Source organism: Rhinatrema bivittatum, chromosome 3 (genome assembly GCF_901001135.1).
Source record: "Rhinatrema bivittatum chromosome 3, aRhiBiv1.1, whole genome shotgun sequence".
Lineage (NCBI taxonomy): Eukaryota > Metazoa > Chordata > Amphibia > Gymnophiona > Rhinatrematidae > Rhinatrema > Rhinatrema bivittatum.
The window spans coordinates 55,096,281-55,120,540 of NC_042617.1; the positions used below are offsets into that span (position 1 = coordinate 55,096,281).

At 45.1% G+C, this 24,260-nt stretch overlaps 1 protein-coding gene across 1 annotated transcript in view; it reads left to right on the top strand.

Moving 5' to 3' along the window:
• Window positions 1-595: 595 nt before the first annotated feature.
• Window positions 596-24,260, top strand: part of RD3 (retinal degeneration 3, GUCY2D regulator) — a 48,008-nt gene continuing 24,343 nt past the window's right edge. Inside the window, exons 1-2 of the mRNA XM_029596760.1 lie at window positions 596-774; window positions 23,504-23,813. Of these exons, the coding sequence (XP_029452620.1) occupies window positions 23,515-23,813 (299 nt within the window). The 5' untranslated portion in view covers window positions 596-774; window positions 23,504-23,514. The remainder of the gene's footprint in view (window positions 775-23,503; window positions 23,814-24,260) is intronic.

Here is a 24,260-nt window from a genome sequence, read left to right on the forward strand (position 1 = left end):
TTATTTCCAGCTTTTTTTTTTTGTTATTTGTGGAAGTTTTTGCAAGCAGAAAAGTCTGAATCTTCAGGGTAGCAAATATTCCAATATCTGGAAGTATTTATAAGAGCTGGTAAAAGATGGGGGGGGGGTGTTTCGCTTTAACTTGGAAACTATTTGCAAAACTTGGAAGTTTTAAGAGAGAGACTCTGGTCAAAAGGGATACAAAAACCGAACCAAAGTGAGAGTTGGCAGCAGCGAGGTGGCCGAGTCCGAGGTGACCGCGCTGCCCAGGCTCTGCTCTTCCCGCTTTCTCTCTAGCGTTAAGTTTGTCGGTTAAACGCTTGTTATACAGGCTTGTGTCGACCAAGCTCTTCTAAATTCTAAACGGATAATGTTTATTTGTGGCCAAATAGGCTTAGAGGGGTCTCTATGGTAACTGCAGATCTGGGGCCGGGAAGCGCTGACTAAGGCTCGCGGAGAGGCGGCGTTAGTCAGGTTCCGGCTCCTTCTCTGCCTCGTGCTGCTTCGCGCCCTCCTCCCCCCCCCCCCCCCCGCCTTCCGCCGACAGTGGAGCCGCCCGGGCACAGGCAGCAGCGGCAACAAGTGGTGCATGCATGATAGGGCGCTGCCAGCGGGCAAGGCGAGGTGCGCTCACTGGGGCGTAGGGAGGGGGGTGCGGCATGGCCCCTGCTCTTTTCTCCTAGAGCCGGTTGAAAGGGACGCAGCCTCGCTGGGGAAAGTGATCTGTTTCCATCTTAGAAGCGAAGACGGCGCGCGGCGGCTGCAGGGACGTCGGTAAGAAGTTCATTGATGCTTTTCATCTGACCTTCGCTTTTTTTTTTTTTTCCTCTTTCAAGTTTTCCTAATGCAGCCCGAGCTGCGCCGAGCCGGAGGCAGGTGCGGGTTAGTTACTTTGTGGTCCTGTTGGCATAGTTTACATTTGGTTTTACCTCTTTCTTTTCTGTCGTTTGTTTTATTTTGATGGGTTATGTACTTAGATTGGAGACTCCACTAAAATGTTTGGAAAGTCGGTACCTCCAGGCTATTTAAGACATAGCCAGAATTTCATGATTTTGGAAGTCAATTTAACAATAAGCAAATCTTTTAAAGAAATATAAAGAAACTTAATATATTTTTTGAATTAGTTACTTCTCATTTTTTTTCCCAGTGGAAGGAATAAATATACTTCTAGATTGAGGTTCATGCACATGAACAATTATGCAATTTTATTTTTCCATGGGACAGTTCTGTATTTCAAAAGATTGTCCCAGAAAAGTTTAAACTACAAAGGGGAGACTTATTTTGCTTTTCCAACATGTCTTTATTAATGTCCCATAATTTACATTAAGCGAGATAATATTTTAACAGCAGAGCAGAGCCCATTTTTTTTAGCAGGTAAACAACAATTTACAGTGCCTCCCAGCAGCTCAGGATCTAGAGTTGGGTTAAAGATGCAGCTAAGCACTAGGTTCTCTGCTGCCAGTAATCCCCCTTCTCTTCCTTCTGCCCATACCACCAGTTCTCTCTTCTTCCCCCATGTGTAGCTTCTCTTTCATACTACTGCTTCTCCCTGCTGCTGCTTCTCTTCCCTTCTCATCCTCCGCACCCAGTGCAGCTGATACTCCTGCTTCCATGCGCCTAGTGCCTCTCTCCACTGCTCCAGTGCTACTATCTCTTTACCCTTCTTCCACCCTAGTGCTGCTGTTTTCTTGCCCTCCCCTCCCTTCCAAGCTGTTGCTTCTCTTCTCACCATCCATTGCCCTTTTCTGGTGCCGGGCTTCTCTATTCCGCCATAGGTTCTGCTGTTTCTTTCCTCCCCTTCCAGCGCTGCTCCTCAAGCAAGGAGGAAGCAGAGTAGGGATGGATAGAGGCAAAGGGTGGCAGGGTAGATGAAACCGTGGATTGAGGAAGGGAACAAAAAATACACAGACCACAGGGGCCGAAGAGAGAATAGAAGGAAGGAAGCTTGTCTTGGGGATGGGTTGAAAGAAAAGAAAGGGGATTAAAGCCAGGTGAAGGGCGAGAGAGGGAGCAAGGTGGAGTGATAAAGGGACAGATGGAGCTGGGCTTGAGGTGGAAAGATAGAGGAACAGACTAGGCTTGGTGAGAGAGAAGCAAGAGAGGAAGAGGGAAAGTGAGCTGGGGAGAGAGAAAGGTTCCCTCAGATAAAGAGAGACGACGACAGAGGAAAGAACAAACTAGGAAGCTGAAAAGAGGAGAGAAAGGCAGGGAAATGCAAAAGGTTGAAAAAAGAAGGAAAGAGGAGACAAAATGGAGAGGAGCCTACAAAAGAAGGCATAAGCAGAAGTGCAAAACGGTTGGGAAACAGTTTATTTTTAATTTTGGTGAAGGATTTGCTTGCTGCTGTTTCTCCTGTGCTGATTATTTTGTCTCAGCTCATTTTTGACTTGCAGAATCAAACCAGACACTAAACACCTTGCCGGGCAAACTGGATGAACCATTTTAGTCTTTTTCTGCCGACATTTACTGTGTTACTCTCTTACCTTCCGCTCATTTAGCATATTTTCTGGTTTTCAGTTCTAGTGAAGAATCAGTGTGCCCCTCTCATTAGGGTTGTAATGCAGGTGGAGAGAGGACACCCACAGTGGATCCTCTGGTTTCTGGTTGCCCAGGACATTCTGGGCGGGGGAGACCCCGGGCTTTACTGTGGTTGACCTGTTCGAGAAATGTGCTAAATGATTGAATGCGTAGCATTAGTAAATGACCACAGGGTGGCATTTAGAGAGAGGTGGGGACGTGATTGGGTTAACGTGGTTTGGGTTAAGGGGTGGTGTGTTGGTGCCCTTTTAAGAATCTGGGGTATGTGTTTGGTGGGGAATGATTAAGTGGGAGGTATAAATTTGGGAGGATTTGGCGGGGCCTTGCCCTTCTTTTGTGGCATGGAGCCAGCAGAGGACGGGACCTCCAGAATATGGTGGCCTGGAGTAGCCAGCCTGCGGGCTGGTGGGTCCAAGAACCACCCCAGTATGGAGAGGAGCCCTATAGGGGATCTTCCGCTCATTGGGAGGGGGCTCGAGGCCCTGGAAGAAGAAGGAGAGATTCCACCCCCAGAGGAAAAATCTACTGAGGTAAAGGTGGGCCCATTGTGATTCCTTCCCTTGAGGAAATTAGCCAGAAGGAAGGAGTAAGGGGATGGTCTGAAATGAGGAGGACCCTGAGAAGAAACCAGGGCTTGCAGGATACTGGGGAATACCTGCGCGTGTCTGGAGTAGAGTTGAGGAACCACTGGCGTGAACTGTGGCTTTAACAAGAGTCGGGAGTTATAGATGTATTTATTTAAAATTTTTATATACCGACATTCATCCAGGATATCATATCGGTTCATGGAAACAGATGTATGGAAACAGGTGTTTAAATTGAAGAGAAATCTGGGAGTGTGGTGCCTGTCCCTTGTGATATTGGGGTGGGACGGACTATGGAAGAAGGAAGAATGCCTTTCAATGTGGTAATGGGAGAGCTGGAAGGTGGAAAATGTAATCTTTATGTTTCCGGTTAAAATGTTGGTGTGGAGATTGAGTGATCTAACTGTGCTTTCACCACTGTGTATAATGTAATGCTTAAGCTGACTGTAGATTTCCATAAATTGTTATGTATTCACCATTTATATGCCTAATCCATGCCACACCTGTTGTTAGTGTCTGGCTTCAGAACCAGAAAATAAAGCTAAAGGTTTGGTTAGTTGAAAGTGGTGCATCTTTTTTTATGCTTTATTTGTGCCAGTGCTAAAAGTGTAGTACTGGTGGCAGAAGAAGAGGAGGCCCGTGCTGCTGCCTGTGGACCCGATCCCACTGGCAGCAGAAGAGGAGGCTATAGCAGAGGAAGCCCTTCTGCAGCTCCTCCTCCAGTGCTGGAACCGTGGTATCGAACACTGGCGGTGCTACAACTTCCTTTATTTTCGCAAAATGCGAATACAGGCAGTGCTAGCTAGTGTGTGAATAGAGGCCTGGGATGTGTGTGTATGTGAATGGGAGGCTGCCTGGGATGGGTGGGTGTATGACTGGGAGACCGTCTGTGCCTGGGCTGCATATGTATGTGAATGGGAAGCTGCCTGGGATGGGTGTGTATGTGTGTGTGTGTGAATGGGAGGCTGCCTGGGATGGGTGTGTATGTGTGTGTGAATGGGAGGCTGCCTGGGATGGGTGTGTATGTGTGTGTGTGTGTGTGTGTGTGAATGGGAGGCTGCCTGGGATGGGTGTGTGTGTGTGTGTGTGAATGGGAGGCTGCCTGGGATGGGTGTGTGTGTGTGTGTGTGAATAGGAGGCCTGGGATGATGTGTGTGATTGTGAATGGGAAGCTGCCTAGGATGGTGTGTGTGTTTGTGAATGGGAGACTGCCTGTGCCTGGGCTGCATATGTGTGTGTGTGAGAATGGGAGGCTGCCTGGGATGGGTGTTTGTGTGTATGTGTGTGTGTGTGTGTGTGTGTGAGTGAATGGGAAGCTGCCTGTGATGGGTGTGTGAGTATGTGAATAGGAGGCCTGGGATGATGTGTGTGTGTGAATGGGAGGCTGCCTGGGATGGGTGTGTGTGTGTGTCTGTGAATAGGAGGCCTGGGATGATGTGTGTGATTGTGAATGGGAGGCTGCCTGTGCCTGGGCTGCATATATGTGTGTGTGTGAGAATGGAAGGCTGCCTGGGATGGGTGTTTGTGTGTGTGTTTGTGTGTGTGTGTGTGTTTTGAATGGGAGGCTGTATGAGATGGGTGTGTGTGTGTGAATGGGAGGCTGTATGGGATGGGTGTGTGTGTGTGTGTGTGTGTGAATGGGAGGCTGTATGGGATGGGTGTGTGTGTGTGTGTGTTTGTGAATGGGAGGCTGCCTGGGATGGGTGGGTGTGTGAATGGGAGACTGCCTGTGCCTGGGCTGCATGTGTGTGAGTGTGAATGGGAGGCTTCCTGTGATGTGTGTGTGAGTGTGAATGGGAGACTGCCTGGGATGGGTGTTTGTGTATGTGAATGGGAGGCTGTCTGGGATTGGTGTGTGGGTATGAGTATGCGAATGGGAGGCTGTCTGGGATGGGTGTGTGTGTGTGTATGTGAATGGGAGGCTGCATGGGATGTGTGTGTGTTTGTGTGTGTGTGTGAATGGGAGGCTGCCTGTGATGGGGTTGTGTGTGTGAGTGTGAATGGGAGGCTGCCTGGGATGGGTGTTTGTTATGTGTATGTGAATGGGAGGCTGTCTGGGATGGGTGTGTGGGTATGCGTATGCGAATGGGAGGCTGTCTGGGATTGGTGTGTGGATATGAGTATGCGAATGGGAGGCTGTCTGGGATGGGTGTGTGTGTGAATGAGAGGCTGCCTGGGATGTGTGTGTGTGTGTGTGTGTGTGTGTGTGAATGGGAAGCTGCCTATGATAGATGTAAGTGTGTGAATGGGAGGCTGCCTGTGATGGGGGTGTGTGTGAGTGTGAATGGGAGGCTGCCTGGGATGGGTGTTTGTGTATGTATATGTGAATGGGAGGCTGTCTGGGATGGGTGTGTGGGTATGCGTATGCGAATGGGAGGCTGTCTGGGATTGGTGTGTGGATATGAGTATGCGAATGGGAGGCTGTCTGGGATGGGTGTGTGTGTGTGTGTGTGTGAATGAGAGGCTGCCTGGGATATGTGTGTGTGTGTGAATGGGAAGCTGCCTATGATAGATGTAAGTGTGTGAATGGGATGCTGCCTGTGATGGGTGTTTGTGAGTGTGTGAATGAGAGGCTGTCTGGGATGGGTGTGTGTACGTGTGAGAGAGAGAGAGAAAATGGGGGGTGCAGGTGGATTCCAACCTGCCAGCAGCTGAAATGAAGATGAGGACCTGGAGCTGCTGGTAAATCAAACTTCAGAACCCACTAAATACATTTGGGAGAAAGACCTCTCTGCAAACGGGGAAATTCCTCCCGTCATTTTATGTAGCCTAGGATGGGGTCACACAGGACTCAGAGTGGGGGTGGAGGGCCTGTGGATTGGAGAGAGTTGAGTGGAGGAAGCAAGAATGTGGAGCTACTCAAGATGATGGAGATTTGGAGGGCGGCCTGGCAATAAGAGAGTGGTGGAATGGAGAGTCAAGGGAGGGAGAGTGCAGGGATGAACAGAAGAAGGGAGCCTCAAAAAATGATAGACAGCAACATCGTTGAAAAAGTCTTTTGTTGGCCTATTAAAATATCTCACAGTCTGGAAAGAAGAACCCATTATTTATACAGAGGTGATGTATAAAATGAGTTTTAAGTTGTTTTGAAAACTGTATTCAATTAAAGCAGATTTCTCTCTTGTTCAGGAAATAGTGCTTGAAAGCTTTTGTACCTTGCTCTGCATTTTAACATATTTGTGTGCTTTTTCCTCCCCACACACATAAGAAAAGACTTGATGTTCTCTCCTTTGATTCTGGATTTCTCAATCAATGTAGATTGTTTCATGTCAGTTTGTGTATACTCCGATACTAATGAAGTCCACAGTGGGGAGGCAGTTTGTTTATTTAAAGCTTGTTGTCAGTAGCACTGCATAAAATGGGAAAAGGATAACGAGCTGAACTGGAGGTACCCGCCCTCTGTCACCGCGTGAGCGAGCATCTCACCAGTGATGCTTAACCTCTGCCGCTCCGTGAGGGAGCCACTGCATCCAGTGCCTGCAGTCTCAACCACATGCATAATATGCTTCAGAGATGACAGGAGTCAGGTTGCACCTTATAGACTCACCGATTTATTGAAGCAGGAGCTTTCGAGGAGAGTGTCCACTTCGTCAGATGCATCAGAATCCGTTTACCACATTTTAATTGGCGTTACTTTAAAAATGAGGTAGAGAGATGCACGGCCCCGAAGAACCACATACGGAGGCCGAGTCACAGACTGAGTATCGCTGAGGCACACAAAGCTACACAAAGAGCAGATTGGGAAGGGGAACAGACAATACCAGGTCCCTATGCCTTCTCTCTCCAGGTATCCCTTCCACTTTGGCCATTTGTAGTTGATGTGGACCGTTGCATTCCACTTTACACAAAGTGTTGACTTTCCCGCACAAGCTTCATCTTATAAGACTGTAAACAAGCACCCGTTCCAGTCCGAATCAAAAATGACAAAGGCACAATCTGGGTTTTTTTTTGTTTTTTTTTTACTTCTTTGTGCTCTTCTTCAGAGCCAACCCATCCCAGTAATTCACAGCGGAGAAACCCGTCATCACTCTCTCTCAGTAATGCAGACTATCCTATATTCAGAAAGTGTAATTATATTTAATATCGTGGTTTATAGATAGGTGATGTGAGGAAAATATACACCTTAACCCACCGTCCAGTTTGAAGTTTAAATATTTATCTATAATTAACAGTATGTACATATAAATGAAAGGCAATCCACAAAGGTTTAATAAGAGACAGCTACAGGATATATTATAGGAAATTATAAAAGGGAGCCCAAACAGAGCACCAGTAAGATGACTCTCTATGTAGTCTAGAAAAGGCCAACTCATGACTCATAATAAGTACATTTTTGTCCTTAATCCGCAAGGTCCAGCTGTCAGTGGCCAAGATTTGCGAAATCCTAGCAATCCGGGAGGAAGGGGATCAAGACACCCTTCTAAATATCTCTTATGTTCAGAAATATTGCTTTAAGATGTGGCTTGCGTTGCAAGCGTTAACACGGAATTGATAGCCCAGTCTTGCACCGTTTCCCCAAGCCCTTTGCTCAGGATCCAACCTGACTGTGAGGTCACAAATAGTAACTGACTGTGAGGTCACAAATAGTAACCTGACTGTGAGGTCACAAATAGTCCACTGTAGAGTCCAATAAGCTGTTGCTAATTTCACAACAGCACCTTTGATGCTGATCCTGCAGGGGCCCATATTCAGAATTATTTAGCTGGATAACTTGAATTATCCAGCTTAATGGCAACTTTTTATCTAGCCAGAGTTTAGCTGGATAAATCATTATCTGATTAAAATTTAGCCAGATAATGTAGGGGCATTCTGGGGGCAACTGGATAAACTTAGCTGACTAACTTTAAGATAGTTGGGTGTATTTAATGGTGGGGCTGTGCAGCTGATTATCCTGCCAAAAGTTAGCCAAATACGTTTATCCAGTTCATTTTGCAAGCCAGTCAGTGGCTGAATATTACCCCCCTACTCTTTGCCCAAGCCTGTCTGTTCACGTAAATATTTATGACACCAAATTTACAACAGAAATAACCGCTCTTTAATTACCACATCATTTCTTGGAGATCCTCCTCAAAATTCTTGCATTTTTATAAAGCTGCTTAAAATGTGACACCTGGGCCTTATGGAAAAAGGGCTTTCCCCCTATTCTGTACCAATGAAAAGTGAATGTATTGAGTAAGACCCTCAGAATCCAGAATTCAGTCAGCCTGTGTCAACCCTGAAATAACTCAAGGGCTGCCTAAGGCATGAATTTGGCGCAAGACATGGGATAAAATGAATATTGTGCGTGCTAAATAATTTACCAAAAGCTCTGTGGGACTTTTGCTCCATCCTTAAAGCTTTCTGTCGTAGTACGTGACACACAGGTTTAGGCACTGTGTAACCGAAGCACGGATAGGACAGTTCTGAGGGCAATTATCAAAGCCATTTCCACAGGTAAAACACTTTCTTTTGAAAGTTCAGGGCCGGTTTTGCCCTTGCGGTGCAAACTATGCATTGTAAAATACGCTCGGGTATTTAAAAAAAAATTAAATCCCCAAGTGTATTTTACCTTCCCCGGCCTGCCCTTCTCCCCATGGTAGAAAGCACGCACACCGAAACCACACGTACATTTTTAGCTGCTCGGGGCGGGTGGTGAGAAATTGCCGGCCCAGGGAATTTATCCGGGTGATTGCTTAGCTGCCCAGGCAAATCTCCTTGAAAATTATCCTCGAAAAAGAAAGGCGAAGAGGGTCCTCGCACATTTATTTCAGAATATTGCTGGAAATAAACCCTTTCATCACTTATCCTGGGAGGCTGTGGTTCTGGGAGCAGAGTTTGTTTTAAGAATTAGTCTTTTTAAAATATATGTTTTTTTATAAACCTTTAAAATGATACTGTGATATGTAGCTTCTTATGCCGCCTACAGCTCCATATACAAACATTTGCACAGAAATATCAGAAGCTGAGTTTCTGTTTTTGCAGTAACATTATATATGTACATTCTTTTAAGTTAAGAATGCTTGTCACTTACGATATGTTTTTGGATCCATCAGATTTCAGAACAATAGTCCAAGCCTTTTTCATAACGTCAATAGATTACTGTAATTCTTCATACGGTATGTTGGACTGCCGAAGAAGCATCTATGGGTGCTTCACCAGTTGCAAAATTTGGTAGTCAAAACAGCTCCATTTGAACATGATTACTCCCCATTTACAATGATTGCATTGGTTGCCAGTTCTGCAGAGACTAAACTTTAAGGTTTTGATAATGGTGTGTAAGTCCTTGCAGTCTGATAGTCCCCCCCCCCTTATTTAAGTAGAATATGTAAATTTTATAGCCCATCCTGGGCCAGGGTCTTTTAGAAGTACCAACAGTTGGTGCAGCTCCGCTGCAGGAGACTAGAAATCGAGCCCTATCCTTGTTGGAATTAAATGGGGGAATGACTTGCCTGTAGAGCTGAGGCAAATGCAGGATACAAAAATGTTTAGAAAAATGCTTAAGGCTTGCCTTTTTAGGTTTGGTAGCAATATGGATATGCAGTGTTTTAATATTATTTGATGTTGGTTAATCTAAAGTTTGTATAAAGCTGTTATGTTAAATGTTTTTATTGTTTTAATGTATCATTGTAGTCCATTCAGAATAATTTTATTGCTATGAATGGAATGTGCATGTTTTTAATAAGTAAATATATATATATATATAATAAGGAGGACCCATTCACAGCCTCGTGGGAGGGGGTCCTGGCTGTTCCTGTGTGGTGACAACTACTGATCAGCCTAGTGAACACTCTTACCGGGCTTCAAGGGCAGCCGAGACCTGTAGCCCTCAGTTGAGAGAACCATCACTGCGACGAGCCAGGCCAGAGGGGAGGGGCGGACACAACAGGTAAAAATCCTGACAGCTGCGAAGGAAAGCGCACATCCCTTGAAAGGACTACAGCATGCCAGATGCCCATCGCGTAGCAAAAGTGAAACCACCGGGCAATAAAAAGAATAATTTTTAAAATGTATACGACGAGAAGGAGGTGATTATGCTGTTTGATTGCAGTGACATTCTTAAAAAAATTTAAAAAAAACCCTGCAATGTTCCTCCTTCAGTGCTTGGCATACACAAAACAAAACTTGATAGCTTCCCCCGTCTTGTTCTTCAGGGTTTTGCTAGAATAATGAATATCCCAGTGAGAATAACACAAGCCAAGCTACAGACTAAAGAATGATAGGCGGCTGCCAGCTTCTTCAAATACTTTTATTCAAAAAATCCACTGTGCTACTACGTGCTTCAGCTCATCGGTGAGTTTGCATTGGTCTTTCAAACATTTCAGATTGTAGCAGCAAAGGAGCCCAGTACCAGGAAACAAAGAAGCCCCCGCCCTGGTTTCCCCTGTTATCTAGCGTCCTGAAATATCAGCCCTAGCCCACGGTCTAAGGTTTTCTTGCACACTTGGGAGGAAATGGCTTTCGTTTCTGCTTTATCCTGCTGTTTGCTGCATTCCTCAATCTGCTTTGCAAATGTTCCAATGGGCCGACATCCCTTCAGCCTCCAGGGAAAGGTGCATTCAAAGTCACCCTGCTACGTTGCTGTTATTAGAGGGAGCCTAAGTTTCTCTTCCCCAAGGGAACCTGAGCATAATCATCTCGGTGACAATCCACGTCAGCATCTTGGATAAGTGGGTGGTAGCAAGCTAATTATTGGAGGTGATTTCAATTTAACACTATCTCCCCTGTTAGATAACTCCTCTGGTGGAGGTCAAATTGCCAGGGTTCACAGAAGTACATTTCTATAAATGATGCATAAATGGCACATGGAGGACATCTGGAGGGATCGTCATTCTAAACAGAGGAATTATACTTTTTTCTCTAATGCCCATAATGTGTACTCCCATGTTGATCAGCTGTGGGTTGACAGATCCGTGACTAATCAAGTGGTACTTAAGGATATTGGGACTATAACTTGGTCTGACCATGCCCTGATTTGGATGACCCTTTCGTTTGCCAAGATAGATAAGGGGCATCGATTTTTGAGGCTTAATGACTCCCTCTTTTTGGACGAATTGTTTGTTAGATTTATTCAAACTCAAATTACAGAATGCCTTCAATTTAATGATTGTCAGGTAACATCTGCTGTTATTATCTGAGCATGTTTAAAATCAGTCTTACGGGGTCATTTTATTTCCCGGGCGTCTGTTAAGGCCAAGGAGAAAACTTGGATAAGGTCTTCATTGCTAGCTAAAATCTCTGCCCTTGAACAGACTCACAAACAAATGCTCTCCAAATCTGTTTATCAGCAACTGTTATCTCATAGAGAGGAATTGCGGGCCTTGGATGCTGACACTATTGCTCATCAGCTTTGAAGCTGGGAGACTTCTAGCTAACCACTTGAAATCTCGTGTGTGTCAGAACCAAATCACCAAAATTAAAGATTTAGGAGACCATTTACTAACCTCATCGGTGGCCATCAGGCATAGATTTTCCCAGTTTTACTGCGATTTATATAGTAGAGATGTGAATATTAGGGATTCAGAGATTGATGATTTCTTACATGGATTGGTTTTACCCAGTTTAAAAGTAGATCAGCATCTTATGTTGAATGGTGAGATTACCTCTGAGGAAATCTTATAGGTTGTTAGAGATTTAAAAGTAAATAAGTCCCTGGGTCTTAATGGATACTCTCCAAAATTCTATAAACTTTTTGCCCCTATATCGTGGCACCGTTGACCAAGATGTTTAATGCATTGCCGAGTGGGGCTTCTCTTCCGGAGGGTTCCAACATAGCAGGGATAACTGTTTTGGCTAAGCCAGGTCGAGACCCCTCACTGTGTGGTTCATACAGACTGATCTCCTTTTTGAATGTTGATCTCAAAATTCTAGCTAAAGTACTTACAAACAGGATGAATATGTTTATTGGTGGTCTCATCCATTCGGACCAGGCAGGATTCATTCCCTGCCACTTGGTGGCAGACAATGTCCGCAAAATTGTTGACATTATTTGGCATTCCTCCAGCACTCATAATCTTGCTGTGTTGTTATCTATCAATGCTGAGAAAGCATTCGATATGGTGCATTGAGGATTTTTGTTTAAAGTTTTGGATAAAATGAAATTTGGGAGCCATTTCATTGAGTAGATTCGGAAACTGTATGAATGCCCACAAGCCTGTGTTAAAATTAATGAGAGATATTCAGAGCCTTTTTTTGTTAACAGGGGTATGAGACAAAGATACCCTGTGTCCTCACTTCTGTTCGCTTTGTTTTTAGAGCCACTGGTGATAAGAATTAGGGGAAAGAAGGATAATATGGGGTTTCGATAGGAGAGGGAACATATAAACTCTTGCTCCTTGCTGATGACGTTATGTTTACTCTGTCCCATCTCAGGGAATCTCTTCATGCGGTCATGTGTCAGATGCATGGTTTTAGCAAAGTCTCTGGCTTCAAAATTAATTTTGAAAAGTTGGAAATTTTAAAAATTTCTGACCCTGTCTCCCCTCATCTTAAATACTTAGGGACCCACTTAGGGCGGAAGTTAGAAGATTTATAAGCTCAAATTACTCTACCCTGATAAATGCCATTTATAAAGATCTTCAAAGAAAAAAATCTCTGCCCATGGTTGAGGTAAAATATTTATCGAATTATTTATAAAGATCTGCCATGGTGGGACCATTTGGGTTTATCATGGTTTGGGAGGCTAGCCTCTATTAAGATGTATATATTGCCTCGCTTCCTTTATCTCTTTCAAACACTGCCTATCTATATACCCCCAAAATTGCTAAAACTATGGCAGAGGCACATTTTCTCTTATTTGGAAAAGGCGTCCACCCAGAGTATCGTGGAGGGTATTATATCAACCCAAGTTAAGTGGTGGTCTAGGGGCACCAAACCTCATTTGGTACTATGCCTCGGCCCAATTATGGGCTGTGGTTGAGTGGCATAGCCAGTACGAGAAGAAACAATGGGTTACCACTGAACAGTATTTTGTGGGTGAGACTTCTTTTATCAGTTTTGTCATGGCATTCATTAGGAATGTATCTCCTAGTACTCTTACTACTCTTTGTATTTGGTTACATTGGAGGGGGGCACTGATAGGCCACCAATAGTATTTTTATAGTACTTCTTTATATAATAATCCTGATTTTTCACCAGGCCTCGAGAAGAGTTATATTAAGGCATGGGTAGATAGGGATATCATTTCACTAGTTCAGATTTGGGAGGGTAGAGGCATTCTTTCTTAGGAGGTGTTTAAGCATTGCTTTGATTTAGATGATAAACACTTTTTGCACTATATTCAACTACATCATTTTATTCTCTCACCTGTTGTGCGACATGATCTCCTTAAGGGACGTTCCCTTTCTGAGGGCTATTGCTCAAAGGCTGATTCTTTGAAGGGGGTAATGTCCAATGTTTATAATTTGTTAAATAAGCAGTTGGAAAGTAAACCCCACCATATATTGGCCTGGGAGGGTGATATATCTCCCATTCCTGAACAGGATTGGGATTTAATTTTTTTTATATATGGCCAAGAACTCTATTTCAGTAGCGGTCTTGGAAAATTCATTTAAGTATTGTTTTGCTGGTATTTAACACCAGAACGCCTTTATCGTATGCATCCCTCAATTACTGATTCTTGTTGGAGGTTGTGTGGTGAGATAGGGTCTTTCTTTCATATCTGGTGGACATGCCTGCTCATCCAGAAGTTTTGGCACGATGTCCATACACGAGTAGCAGATATCACTGGGTATCAGTGATATCTGTGTGAAATCAGCTCTATTAAACTTACCCATTTCGAGGTGCAGTACTTCCAGTCAATACTAATTCGCCATATATTGCTGGCTGCCAGGGGTGAAATAGCTCTCCCTGGAAATTTTATTTTATTTATTTTATTTAGAGTTTTTATATACCGGCAATCATGAAAACATATCTTGCTGGTTTACATAGAACGGGGGTGCAATAAATACATAGAACTAGAACTGTGGTGACAGAAGGTACAGTTACATTTAACAAGGGTGGCCGAACTTGGAGAAGGAAGAAGAGAGGAGAGGATAGAAATGGTTAAACAATATACAATTTAACTGTAGAAATCACCAGTGGTTCCATCTGTTAAACAGGTCCTGAGCCGTCTTGCCACTGTATATATCCTGAGTAAAATTGCAGCCATATTTTGGCAGAAGATGTCTAATTTTGAAAAGGATTGGACCTCTTATGTAACTTGGAAAGAATCCCATACATAATTGCCATTCAAATCTTGTTGTTTTATAATAGGATTTGCAGCTGTCTATGTTGACAATGTCTATTTTGTTTACATCCTCTATGTGGATCGGTATATTTGGGGTGGGGAGGGCATTACTATTGTACCTTTTTTGCGATGTTCGACTTCAGTCTGTAGGGATTGCTGTATGAGGGGCTAGGGAGGAGGTTGGAAGTGAAAGGGTCTTAATTTTTGGAGAAGTAGACAATGTATATTAAGATTTTGTTGTTAATGTTGCTTCTTCTTCAGTAAAGTATAAATTGAAAAAAAATTGGATTATGATTCTACAAAAATTAAATGTAAAGCACAAAATCTTCCATAAATACACCACAACATAACTTATTTAAATAGCTGTATAAATATTACAATAAAATAATGTAGACATGATTGTGCCATAAATGTGTCAAAACATAGTTTAACTGAACAGATTCAGTGTTCTAATAGCAACCCTATGTAACTCAGGTGTGGTTCTCTGGAGGTAACCAGGTGACTTAGTGGGTAAAGGCTGGAGCACCATCTCCCTACCTCACGGCATGTGTTGGGTGGGGGGAAGCCAAACTTCAAAGTCCATCTCACAATAAAACCCAGTTGAAAGTCCGGGCATCATCCATGACTCCAAACTACACTTGGATTCACAAATATCCACAATAGCCAAAAGCACCCGTTGTTAGCTCAGGCAACTCAAGTAGATATCTAGAGAGAGGCCACCTGGAAACCCTGATGTATGCATTTGTCCTCTCCCAGTTGGACACTACTGTAACACACTCTACATGGGCCTCACACAAAAACTCCTTCATCGCCTACAGCTAGCATTGAATGCTACTGCCCAGTTGCTATCTGGGTCCCACAAGAAGGAACACATTACCCCGATATTCTGAGATTTCCATTTCCCTGCTGGGCACAGTTGAAATCCCTATGTATAACATTGAAATCACTGAAAGGATTATGTCCTGTGGGGGGTGGGGGTCTTACCTCCCTCCCCACTGCTTCCTTTTTCCAGCGATCTCTCCAACTACTGTGAAATATACATAATGACAGTTTGTGTGAGTAAAGTTTTATGTATTCTGAAGCCACTGTAATGACACTAATGAAGAGGCAGCATATATCATTAGGGAAACAAAAATAAGGAAATAATAATTATGTGACCTTGGGCAAGTCACTTTACCCTCCATTGCCTCAGGTACAAACTTAGGCCTGGATTTTCTATCTACGCACTGGTTTGTGAATCCCGGCACTAAAGGGGGGCGGGGGGGCGAAGCGGGGGGGGGGGGGGTCTGCGAAAGCCGGCAGCAATCGCACCTCCGCAGTGCTATCACTGCCGGCTTTCGCACCCAATAGCACCGCCATTGTAAAAGGTGGTGCCATTGGGTGCGCTACTGGCGGCGATAAGGGGCCTTACCTTTTCGCCGTCAGCGAAGTTTCCGCAGCGTCTGCCCCGACGCCGCCCCCGACTCCTCCTCTTCCGGTGCTGACGCCACCCCGACTCCGCTCCGATCTAGGTATCGCACGCGAAAAGTCCCTTTTTGCATGCGAAAGGGTTAGAATATAACCCCCTTAGATTGTGAGCCCTCTGGGGATAGGGAAATACCTCCAGTACCTGAATGTAATCCATTTTGAAGCGCTGGAAAGAAAAAAACGTGCAAAAAGCGGAATATAAATCTAAATAAATAATTACAAAAGCATGCTTGACATCTGGTGCTTATCAGATAACAGTGTAAATGCTAGCATCACATCCCCTAGCATAGACTTGCATACCAAGGCTAAGAAGCCTCCCTTTCTGACCCAAAAATAGGGATTGGGATAAGAACCTTCAGTTTTTCACTAATGCGGTGGACATTCAGTTCAGTCTGCTCTCTGTGAAATGGCCTCAGGATTCTTCTGTGGCAAGATATGCTCTAGCAAGTTCATCCAGACCTGAGGAGGGCTTCACCTTATCACTGGCCAGCAACAAGGTGCACTCGGCTCCTCTACTCAGGGATACCTCTGATGGGAAACTAGCGTAGTTAGAGGGGTTTTAGGAGTCGGGGCGGATAAAGGAAAAGGGAGGCAGGATAGGTAGGGGGTATAGGAAGTTCCCTCCCAGTCCGTTCCTTTATTGGTGTGGACTGGGAGGAAACTAGGAAAAGGACTAGTCCATCGCCGCGTGCATGATGTAAAATTGCCCCCCTTATGCGCGTGAGTCGGCATTCGCACACACATGCGCGCGTCGATATAAAAACGGGTGCGCATGTTCATGCGGGTAGCGGATTTTATAACATGCACGCATTGGTGTGCGCATATTATAAAATCTGTGCACACCGGGAACTGCGCGCATATGGACGCCCACACACGGGTTTTAAATTTTCTCTTTAAATGTATAGGATAGGAATCAGGCTCAAAGTATGTGTGAAAATATGACCAGAGGTTAGTAAAGTATGCTCTTAAAATGGTGAATGAGGATGTGAGAAACAGCCATTACTGTGCAGAAGATCAGCACGTAGACACAGCACTGCTTAATGAAATTACAGGCTTGTGGGCTGTTAGGCAGCCCTCCCTTCCTCTAACTTGAAGACTGCAAGTTTCAAGGTCACAAGCAGAACAAAATGTAGATATGACTTAATTAAAAGCATAAGAACATCACTTACTTAAAGCCAGTAAGCAGATTAAGAGTTAAATCTTGACTTTGAAGCAAGCATAAGATGTTTAGCAGAAATTGAAGCTAAAACACCTGGCAACTGCCCAGAATTACTATAAACTGGACTTAAGTATTAAAGACTTTATGGATATACTTTTAGCTTTTGGGGCACATACATTCTTTTGACAATAGTGATTACTTGCTACCTGAGAATGATACTAATGATACATATGCCGATTCTTTTGTTATTATTTTACAGTGTTTTCCAGAATGTGTTAGGTTTATGTTAACGTGCCTCGCGCGAGGGCCTGCTCACCTTCATGGTTCCATAGTGGGCCCTGGGACGACCTCGCAGTAGTAGCCAGTCCTGCCAGGCCCCGGTGTCCCGCGGCGGCAGTCGCTGGGCCTTCCACTGCGCGCCAGGTCTCACGCTGAGGCTCGGTGTCCTCAGCCATGTTAGCCGTGCGTGGACTGCCCAGACTCATGTAGGGCCAAGGGCGGGTCCTAGCTCCGCGACGTGCCCTGATTGATCCCTGGATGTAAGGAAGTTCCTGCCTCTACTTCCTTGCCTTGGCAATCGGGTCGGTTTGTTCTAAGATTGCCTCCATGCTTGTTCCTGTTCCTGCTTGTTCCTAGGCTCGTTCCAGTATCCTTCTGTTCCAGTTCTGTTCCTGCATCCTAGTTCCTGTGTCCTGCTTGTTCCTGCGTTCATCTGTCTGTCTACCCAGGTAGTACCCTCGGACTGTCTTACTGGTACTGACCTCAGCTTGCTCCTGACATGCCTGCCTGCCTGCCGCCTGCCTCAAAGACCTCAGCTTGCTCCTGACATGCCTGCCTGCCTGCCGCCTGCCTCAACGACCACAGCCTGTTCCTGACCTGCTGCCTGCCTCACAGACCTCAGCTTGTTCCTGACCTGCCTGCCGCCTGCCTCAAGACCTCAGCCTGCCTTTGACCTCGTCTGACCTCCGGTACCTGACCCTTGCTTTGCTGACCATTCCTCGGACTGACCTCTGGATCTTGACCTTTGCCTGTCTGACCTTGTCTCCAGATTCTGGCTCTGTTCCTCGCCTTGTCATCACCAACTCTGCTCTGGCTCTCCTTGTTCCAACCAGCAGCCACCTTTGAACCCGATCACGCTCCCCCTTTCTCCGTGGGCATGCCGGACTTTCATTCTCTTAGGAGACCCTGTGAGGCCCACCTAAGTCCAAGCGGCCCAGATCCCTACGGGCTCCTCCCGGGGGGGACCTCGGGCTTCCAGTGGTGAAGCTCCTCCTAGCCTCTGTCTCCTCCAGTGCTCCGCCCCCTGGGGCCAGTTACCTCTTGTTCCCTTTCAGGAGGCGTTCCATCTCTGCCCCCGAGCGCAACAGTTTATAGAAAGTGCAGAGCTAGTGGTCAGACATATATGCAAGAGAATGTCTGGACAATATGGCGATTACAAAGACAAGAAGTCTACCTTTTCAGAGAATACACGCAGTAGTTTTTCTTATCAGTAGCCCGGCAATATTTCAGGACAGTTAGTAGACAAAAAAGATTCTTTCTGCGCATGTGCAGTCCAAAAGGCTTATAGCCCCGGTACATGGTAGAACCTACAAATTCCTGCTGAGAGCTGCAGCTTAGCACAGCAAGCATGGCAGAGACCCAGAATTCCCTGCACAGTCCAGCCTTACTAAAGAGATCTACTTAGAAGTTTTGGAAGGCACTTTTCAGGAAAGTGGTAACTTCCACTAGGCTTTTATATATAATTATTCCCTATTAGTTGGGAATAATTGCTTGCTTATTGTGCTGATATACTGTATTTATATCCAGTTTTGTTTATTTGTCTCCGTTGTTCTCATAAGCACCTGTTTTGTGCATATATTAAAATATAAATACCACACTTCGAGGTGTAAAAGATTTTGTTCTTTCAAAAAGTCACTAATGAATGGGAAAATATCAGAAATAATGTGCTCCTTATAAAGTTATCTGCAAGCTATTGCCCGCAATGGGCTTCAACCAGCATCTTACACTAGAGCACCATGTATTTATTTTATTTATTATTTAACAGCTTTTCTATACAGACATTCGTGGTTGTGCATATATTATACAGAAAATATAGCTTTTCATAGTTTTATATAAGACATACGGGTGGATACAGTACAGTGCGCTCCGATGGAGCGCACTGTTAACCCGCCATTGGATGCGCGTTTTCCCTCACCCCCTTATTCAGTAAGGGGCCGAAAATGCGCGTCCAATCCCCCGAACCTAATAGCGCCCGCAACATGCAAATGCATGTTGATGGCCCTATTAGGTATTCCTGCGCGATTCAGAAAACAAAATGTGCAGCCAAGCCGCACATTTTGCTTTCAGAAATTAGCGCCTACCCAAAGGTAGGCGCTAATTGCTTCGGGCACCGGGAAAGTGCACAGAAAAGCAGTAAAAACTGCTTTTCTGTGCACCCTCCGACTTAATATCATGGCGATATTAAGCCAGAGGTCCCGAAACTTTGCAAAAGTAAAAAAAAAATAAAAAATTTGAAGTCGGATCGCAGCTGTCGGGTCGAAAACCGGACGCTCAATTTTACCGGCGTCCGGTTTCCGAGCCTGTGGCTGTCAGCAGGCTTGAGAACTGACACCGGCAAAATTGAGTGTTGGCTGTCAAACCTGCTGACAGCCGCCGCTCTGGTCCAAAAGGAGGCGCTAGGGGCGCGCTAGTGTCCCTAGTGCCTCCTTTTACCTGGTTTTACCACCGGGCCTAATTAGCATACTGAATCACGCGCACAGGAGAGCGGGCGTTCGCCCGCTCTCCCGCGTACTTTACTGAATCGGCCCAATAGTGTTATTATTTTTCTTAGGTTGCTTGTGTGATCCAGACTACAGGGCAAAAACCACAATTACCTCCAGCCAGCAGAATCCAAGAGCTCAATCTGAGGAGGAGGAGGTGGCTGGTAAGGATCAAGCTCCAGACCTTCCCGCTACAGGGCGCAATCACCAGCTACCAGCATAGGCCTCAAGGGTTCAGCCTTGAGGCTGCATCAACTATGCCGCAGCATGAAGGGCTCACGCATTCTCTGCCCCCTTACACTGATTTCTTTCATGAATTTTCCATCCTGGACCAGTATCAATTTGGATTTCATAAACAGTACAGCACGGAAACCCTCTTACTTTCCAGCTTCGACACTATTCGTTGAGGCTTTGATTCCGGAACAAGCTGAATGTTCATTTTATTGGACATTTCCACCAATCATAATGTTTCTACACTTTTGACTTGTTGAGGCTGGAATTAGGGTACAGGGCTGTGCTGGTTTCGATCCTATCTTCATGCCCAAACTCAGCAAGTATGGTTAAAATCAAAGACTTCAGTTTAGTATCCTATGCTCACAGACGTTGTATTATTTGATTTGATTTGATTGCATTATGGGGCAGATTTTAAAAGCCCTGCATGCATAAATCCAGCTGGATTTACGCGCCCAGGGGGTTTACGCGCGCCGAGCCTATTTTGCATAGGCTCGGCAATGCGCGCAAGCTCCGGGATGCGTGTATGTCCCGGGCTTGGAAAAAGGGGCAGGGTGTGGGCGGAGCATGGGCAAGGCCAGAGGCCTCTGAAGGCGCACTAGGCCAGGGGATCCCGGCACGCGCAACTTATGTCTGCCTGGAGGCAGGCGCAACTTAAATAATAAAGGTTGGGGGGGTTAGGTAGGGCTGGGGGGCGGGTTAGGGAGGGGAGGGAGGGGAAGGTGGGGGGATGCGTAAGGAAAGTTTCCTCCGAGGTCGCTCCGATTTTTTAACAGGGAAAGCCATTGGGGCTCCCCTAGGGCTCAGTGCGCGCAAGGTGAACAAGTGTGCACCCCCTTGCGCGCGCCGACCCCAGATTTTATAACATGTGCGCGGCTGCGTAGATTTGTGCACGCCGGGTTGCGCGCACAAATCTCGCCCGCTCGTAGGTCATAAAATCCGGCCCTATGTGTGTTACACTGTTTGTCGCCTAGAATTGTAGATGGGCGGGTTATAAATTTTTAAAATAAATAAAATGAATGTCCCTCGACTCAGCACTCTCCACAGACCTATTCAGTATTTATCTGTCACCCCCTATAAATTGTTCTCCACCTTGAGTGTATCATATAAACTATATGCAGATGATATTCAGGTTTTTTTATTCCACTTCGATCTTCTTGGTATATGACTTTCCAATATGCATCTCCTTGTTTGCCCACTGTTAAAAGTTTGCTGTGTCACAATACGTTGTCCCTGAATGTGGACAAAACTGAAATTTTGATACTGGTATATATCCATCTCCTAATTGACCATTTACATTCGATGGCCACAGTATCAGAATCTCGCAGTCTGTTTGAAATCTGGATATTACCCTGGACTCCATCCCATCTATGAAACTGCAGATCAAATTAAATGTACAGACTTCATTTGGTAAATTGTGCCTGTTGCATCATCTCAAGCTATTGTTTAATCCATCTGATTTCCACACAGTTTTGCAATCTTTGTTGATAACAGGATTGGATTATTGTAATCCCCTTTACACCGGACTCCCAGCCAGTGTAGGATAATCCTTTTAAATAATTCAAAATTCAGCAACTCACCTGTTGACAGGCACTAACACTCACGAACACATTACCATGGTATTATATTCTCTTCTTTGGTTGCCCATAACCTGGTGGTTACATTATAAATTAGCAGTCATAATTCGCAATCTATCAAGGAATACTAAGGCACCATAGTAATATAATGGGTACACGTCATGTCAAACTGATTGACAGGTGAGATAAGGATGACAGCAGCCAATCAGCGTTCACTTCTGTCTAAGCCCCGCCCACTTCCCATAGAAGTGAATTGGGGCATAGCCATGCTCCTCCTGCCCTCAACCCCCCACCCCTGCCCTCAACCCCCCACCCCTGGCCACATCCCTGCCCCGCTCTAGCTCCGCCCCAGACACCACCCATGCTCCTCCCCCCAATAGAAGCGAATGGAGAGGCCCCGCCTACACCACCCCAAGCCACACACCCTGTGATGTCACTGGTATGACATCACCAGAAGTCCACCCCCTCACCATGCCCCCTAGAACACGCCCCCTAGAAGGTCATCAGAAAGGGTCCTGTTGCTATTTTAATGACGATAGAATTAATGGAATCTGGCTGTTTTTGATGATCTCACTGGAAGTACAATTCAAAACCCCTAAAAAATGCGACCCAAGAACATCCTGACGCTTTTTAATGATGGCAGAGCCAGAAGTATGCTTTTTTCTAGCCCCCTCTATTTTTTAAAAAAGTTACAAGCGGTGAGGTGGCAGGAAAACTGTGGCTCATTCTGTACACAACGATTTGTTTTTAAACACATGATTGCTTGGAAGGTGGTGAATGCATGAACTGCAGGTAATGTATTTTACACACAGGCACAATCAAACTTGCAAGACAGGTTTTGCAAGCCCGGAGTAGTCTATGGGTATGCTGACACTCAAACCCCCAAGCCAAACCCCCAATGATGTCACGGGTATAACATCACCGGAAGTCCACCCCTCACCACACCCCTCACCACACCCCTAAAAAACACGCCACATAGAACGTCAGCAGAAATGTCCCTGACACTTTTTAATGATGACAGAGCCTGAAGCATGCTGCTTTTTTTTTTCTAGCCCCTCTGTTTTTAAAACTTACTAGCGGTGAGGTGGCAGGAAGCTTTCTCTCATTCTGTACACAGAGACAGGGAGAATCTCCCCCCTTCCCTCTTCCCCTCATTGTAGATACGCATGCCCCAACCCCCAGTCCTGGCAGAGTGAAAGGTTGAGGGTGGGAGGAGGTGGGAGGGGGCATGGCTATGCCCCCATTCACTTCTATGGGGAGTGGGCGGGGCTTAGACCGGAAGTGAACACTGATTGGCTGCTGTGATCCTTATCTCACCTGTCAATCAGTTTGGATATGGTTAAGGAATAAAGAAAGATAAAATAGATTAAAATAAATAAAAGAATGGATTGAGTCAAATATATAGGTACAATTCGATTAATAGATGCCAATGCCTGTTTATGAAAACTACCTCCTTTACCCGTTAATACTTGTTGATTTATAACTATGAATGTTATTTTTGTAAAGCGTTATGATTTTTTACATGGAATGATGGTATATAAAATTTCTTAATAAATAAATACAATTTTTTCAATATTTGGTGTCAAAGGCAATTGTCTGTCTACATTGCTTATATGTAAATTCAGGCCTGCAAATCTGTGTTTAATTTGTCTGGTCTAGGGATTAGTTTTCTGTGAGTCAAAGTGGGAAAGATGGGTTTGATGCTTGAGTTAGAGTTGAGAATGTTGCTGAAGGAACGAACGGACACAGCCTCTGGGGAGCGGGAGAAAAGTACTATTTTAACAGAAATACCTACTGGCTGGCACATAAATCTGTATCAATAATAGTGAGTTGAATTCTGTTCTCACAGCCGTAAGAGATAGCTGGGTTATGTGCCTGGGAAGAGGGGTAGTGGGCAAAGTTAACCTAGAAGACACCAGATTTTATGATAAAATGGAAAAAGAAAGAAGAACGATACTAATTTTTAAAGCATTTTTTTTAAACAGAAACCCCGCAAATGATGTCGCTCGGTTCCTGGTTCCGATGGAATGAACCTCATTGTCGGCTGTCTCAAAAGAACCCAGCAGACATGGTGGTGGAAACTCTCATGATGGAGCTGAACTGGCAGGTGAAGCAGGCAGAGAAGCAGCAGCGAGAGAGGGAAAACGAGTACCGCAAGATAAAGACAGGCGTAGATTACAGCTGGCTGGTTAGCTATCCAAAGCATAGCTATGAGATCAGCCCTGGGGACAGGTTACAGCTGGAGGACGCCTGTTGCAAAATTCCCCCCTCTTATTGCGGACCTGTCATTCTAAGGTAACAATAACTAGAGGATTCACTTTGTAGTCTTTCATGAATTGTTGCATACAGTTGTAAAGGAAAAAGTAAGAAAATGCTATCGCTGGAATTTATCATAGTAGATGATGGCAGATAAGGACCAATTCACCAATCCAGTCTGTCCAGTTGGCTTCCTGTCTAGTTTTCTATCACTTTGAGTAGATGAGCAAAAAAAATCTATACTTGAACCAACATTCTCACGCACCTATGTCTTTTACCCATCTTCTCAATCCTGTTTCACTGCTGCCTGCTATGTCCCTGGCCTGTTTTAGGTTCCATTACAGCGCTGGCCTACACCACCTCTGCTGGAAGGCCTTTCCAAGCATTATCATCTTCCTCTTTGATTTCTACAAGTCGCATACTTAATCCAAAAATCAGGCCTCCTCCCACTTCTTGTCACCAAGCTTTGTAGTGATGCAGGCAGCC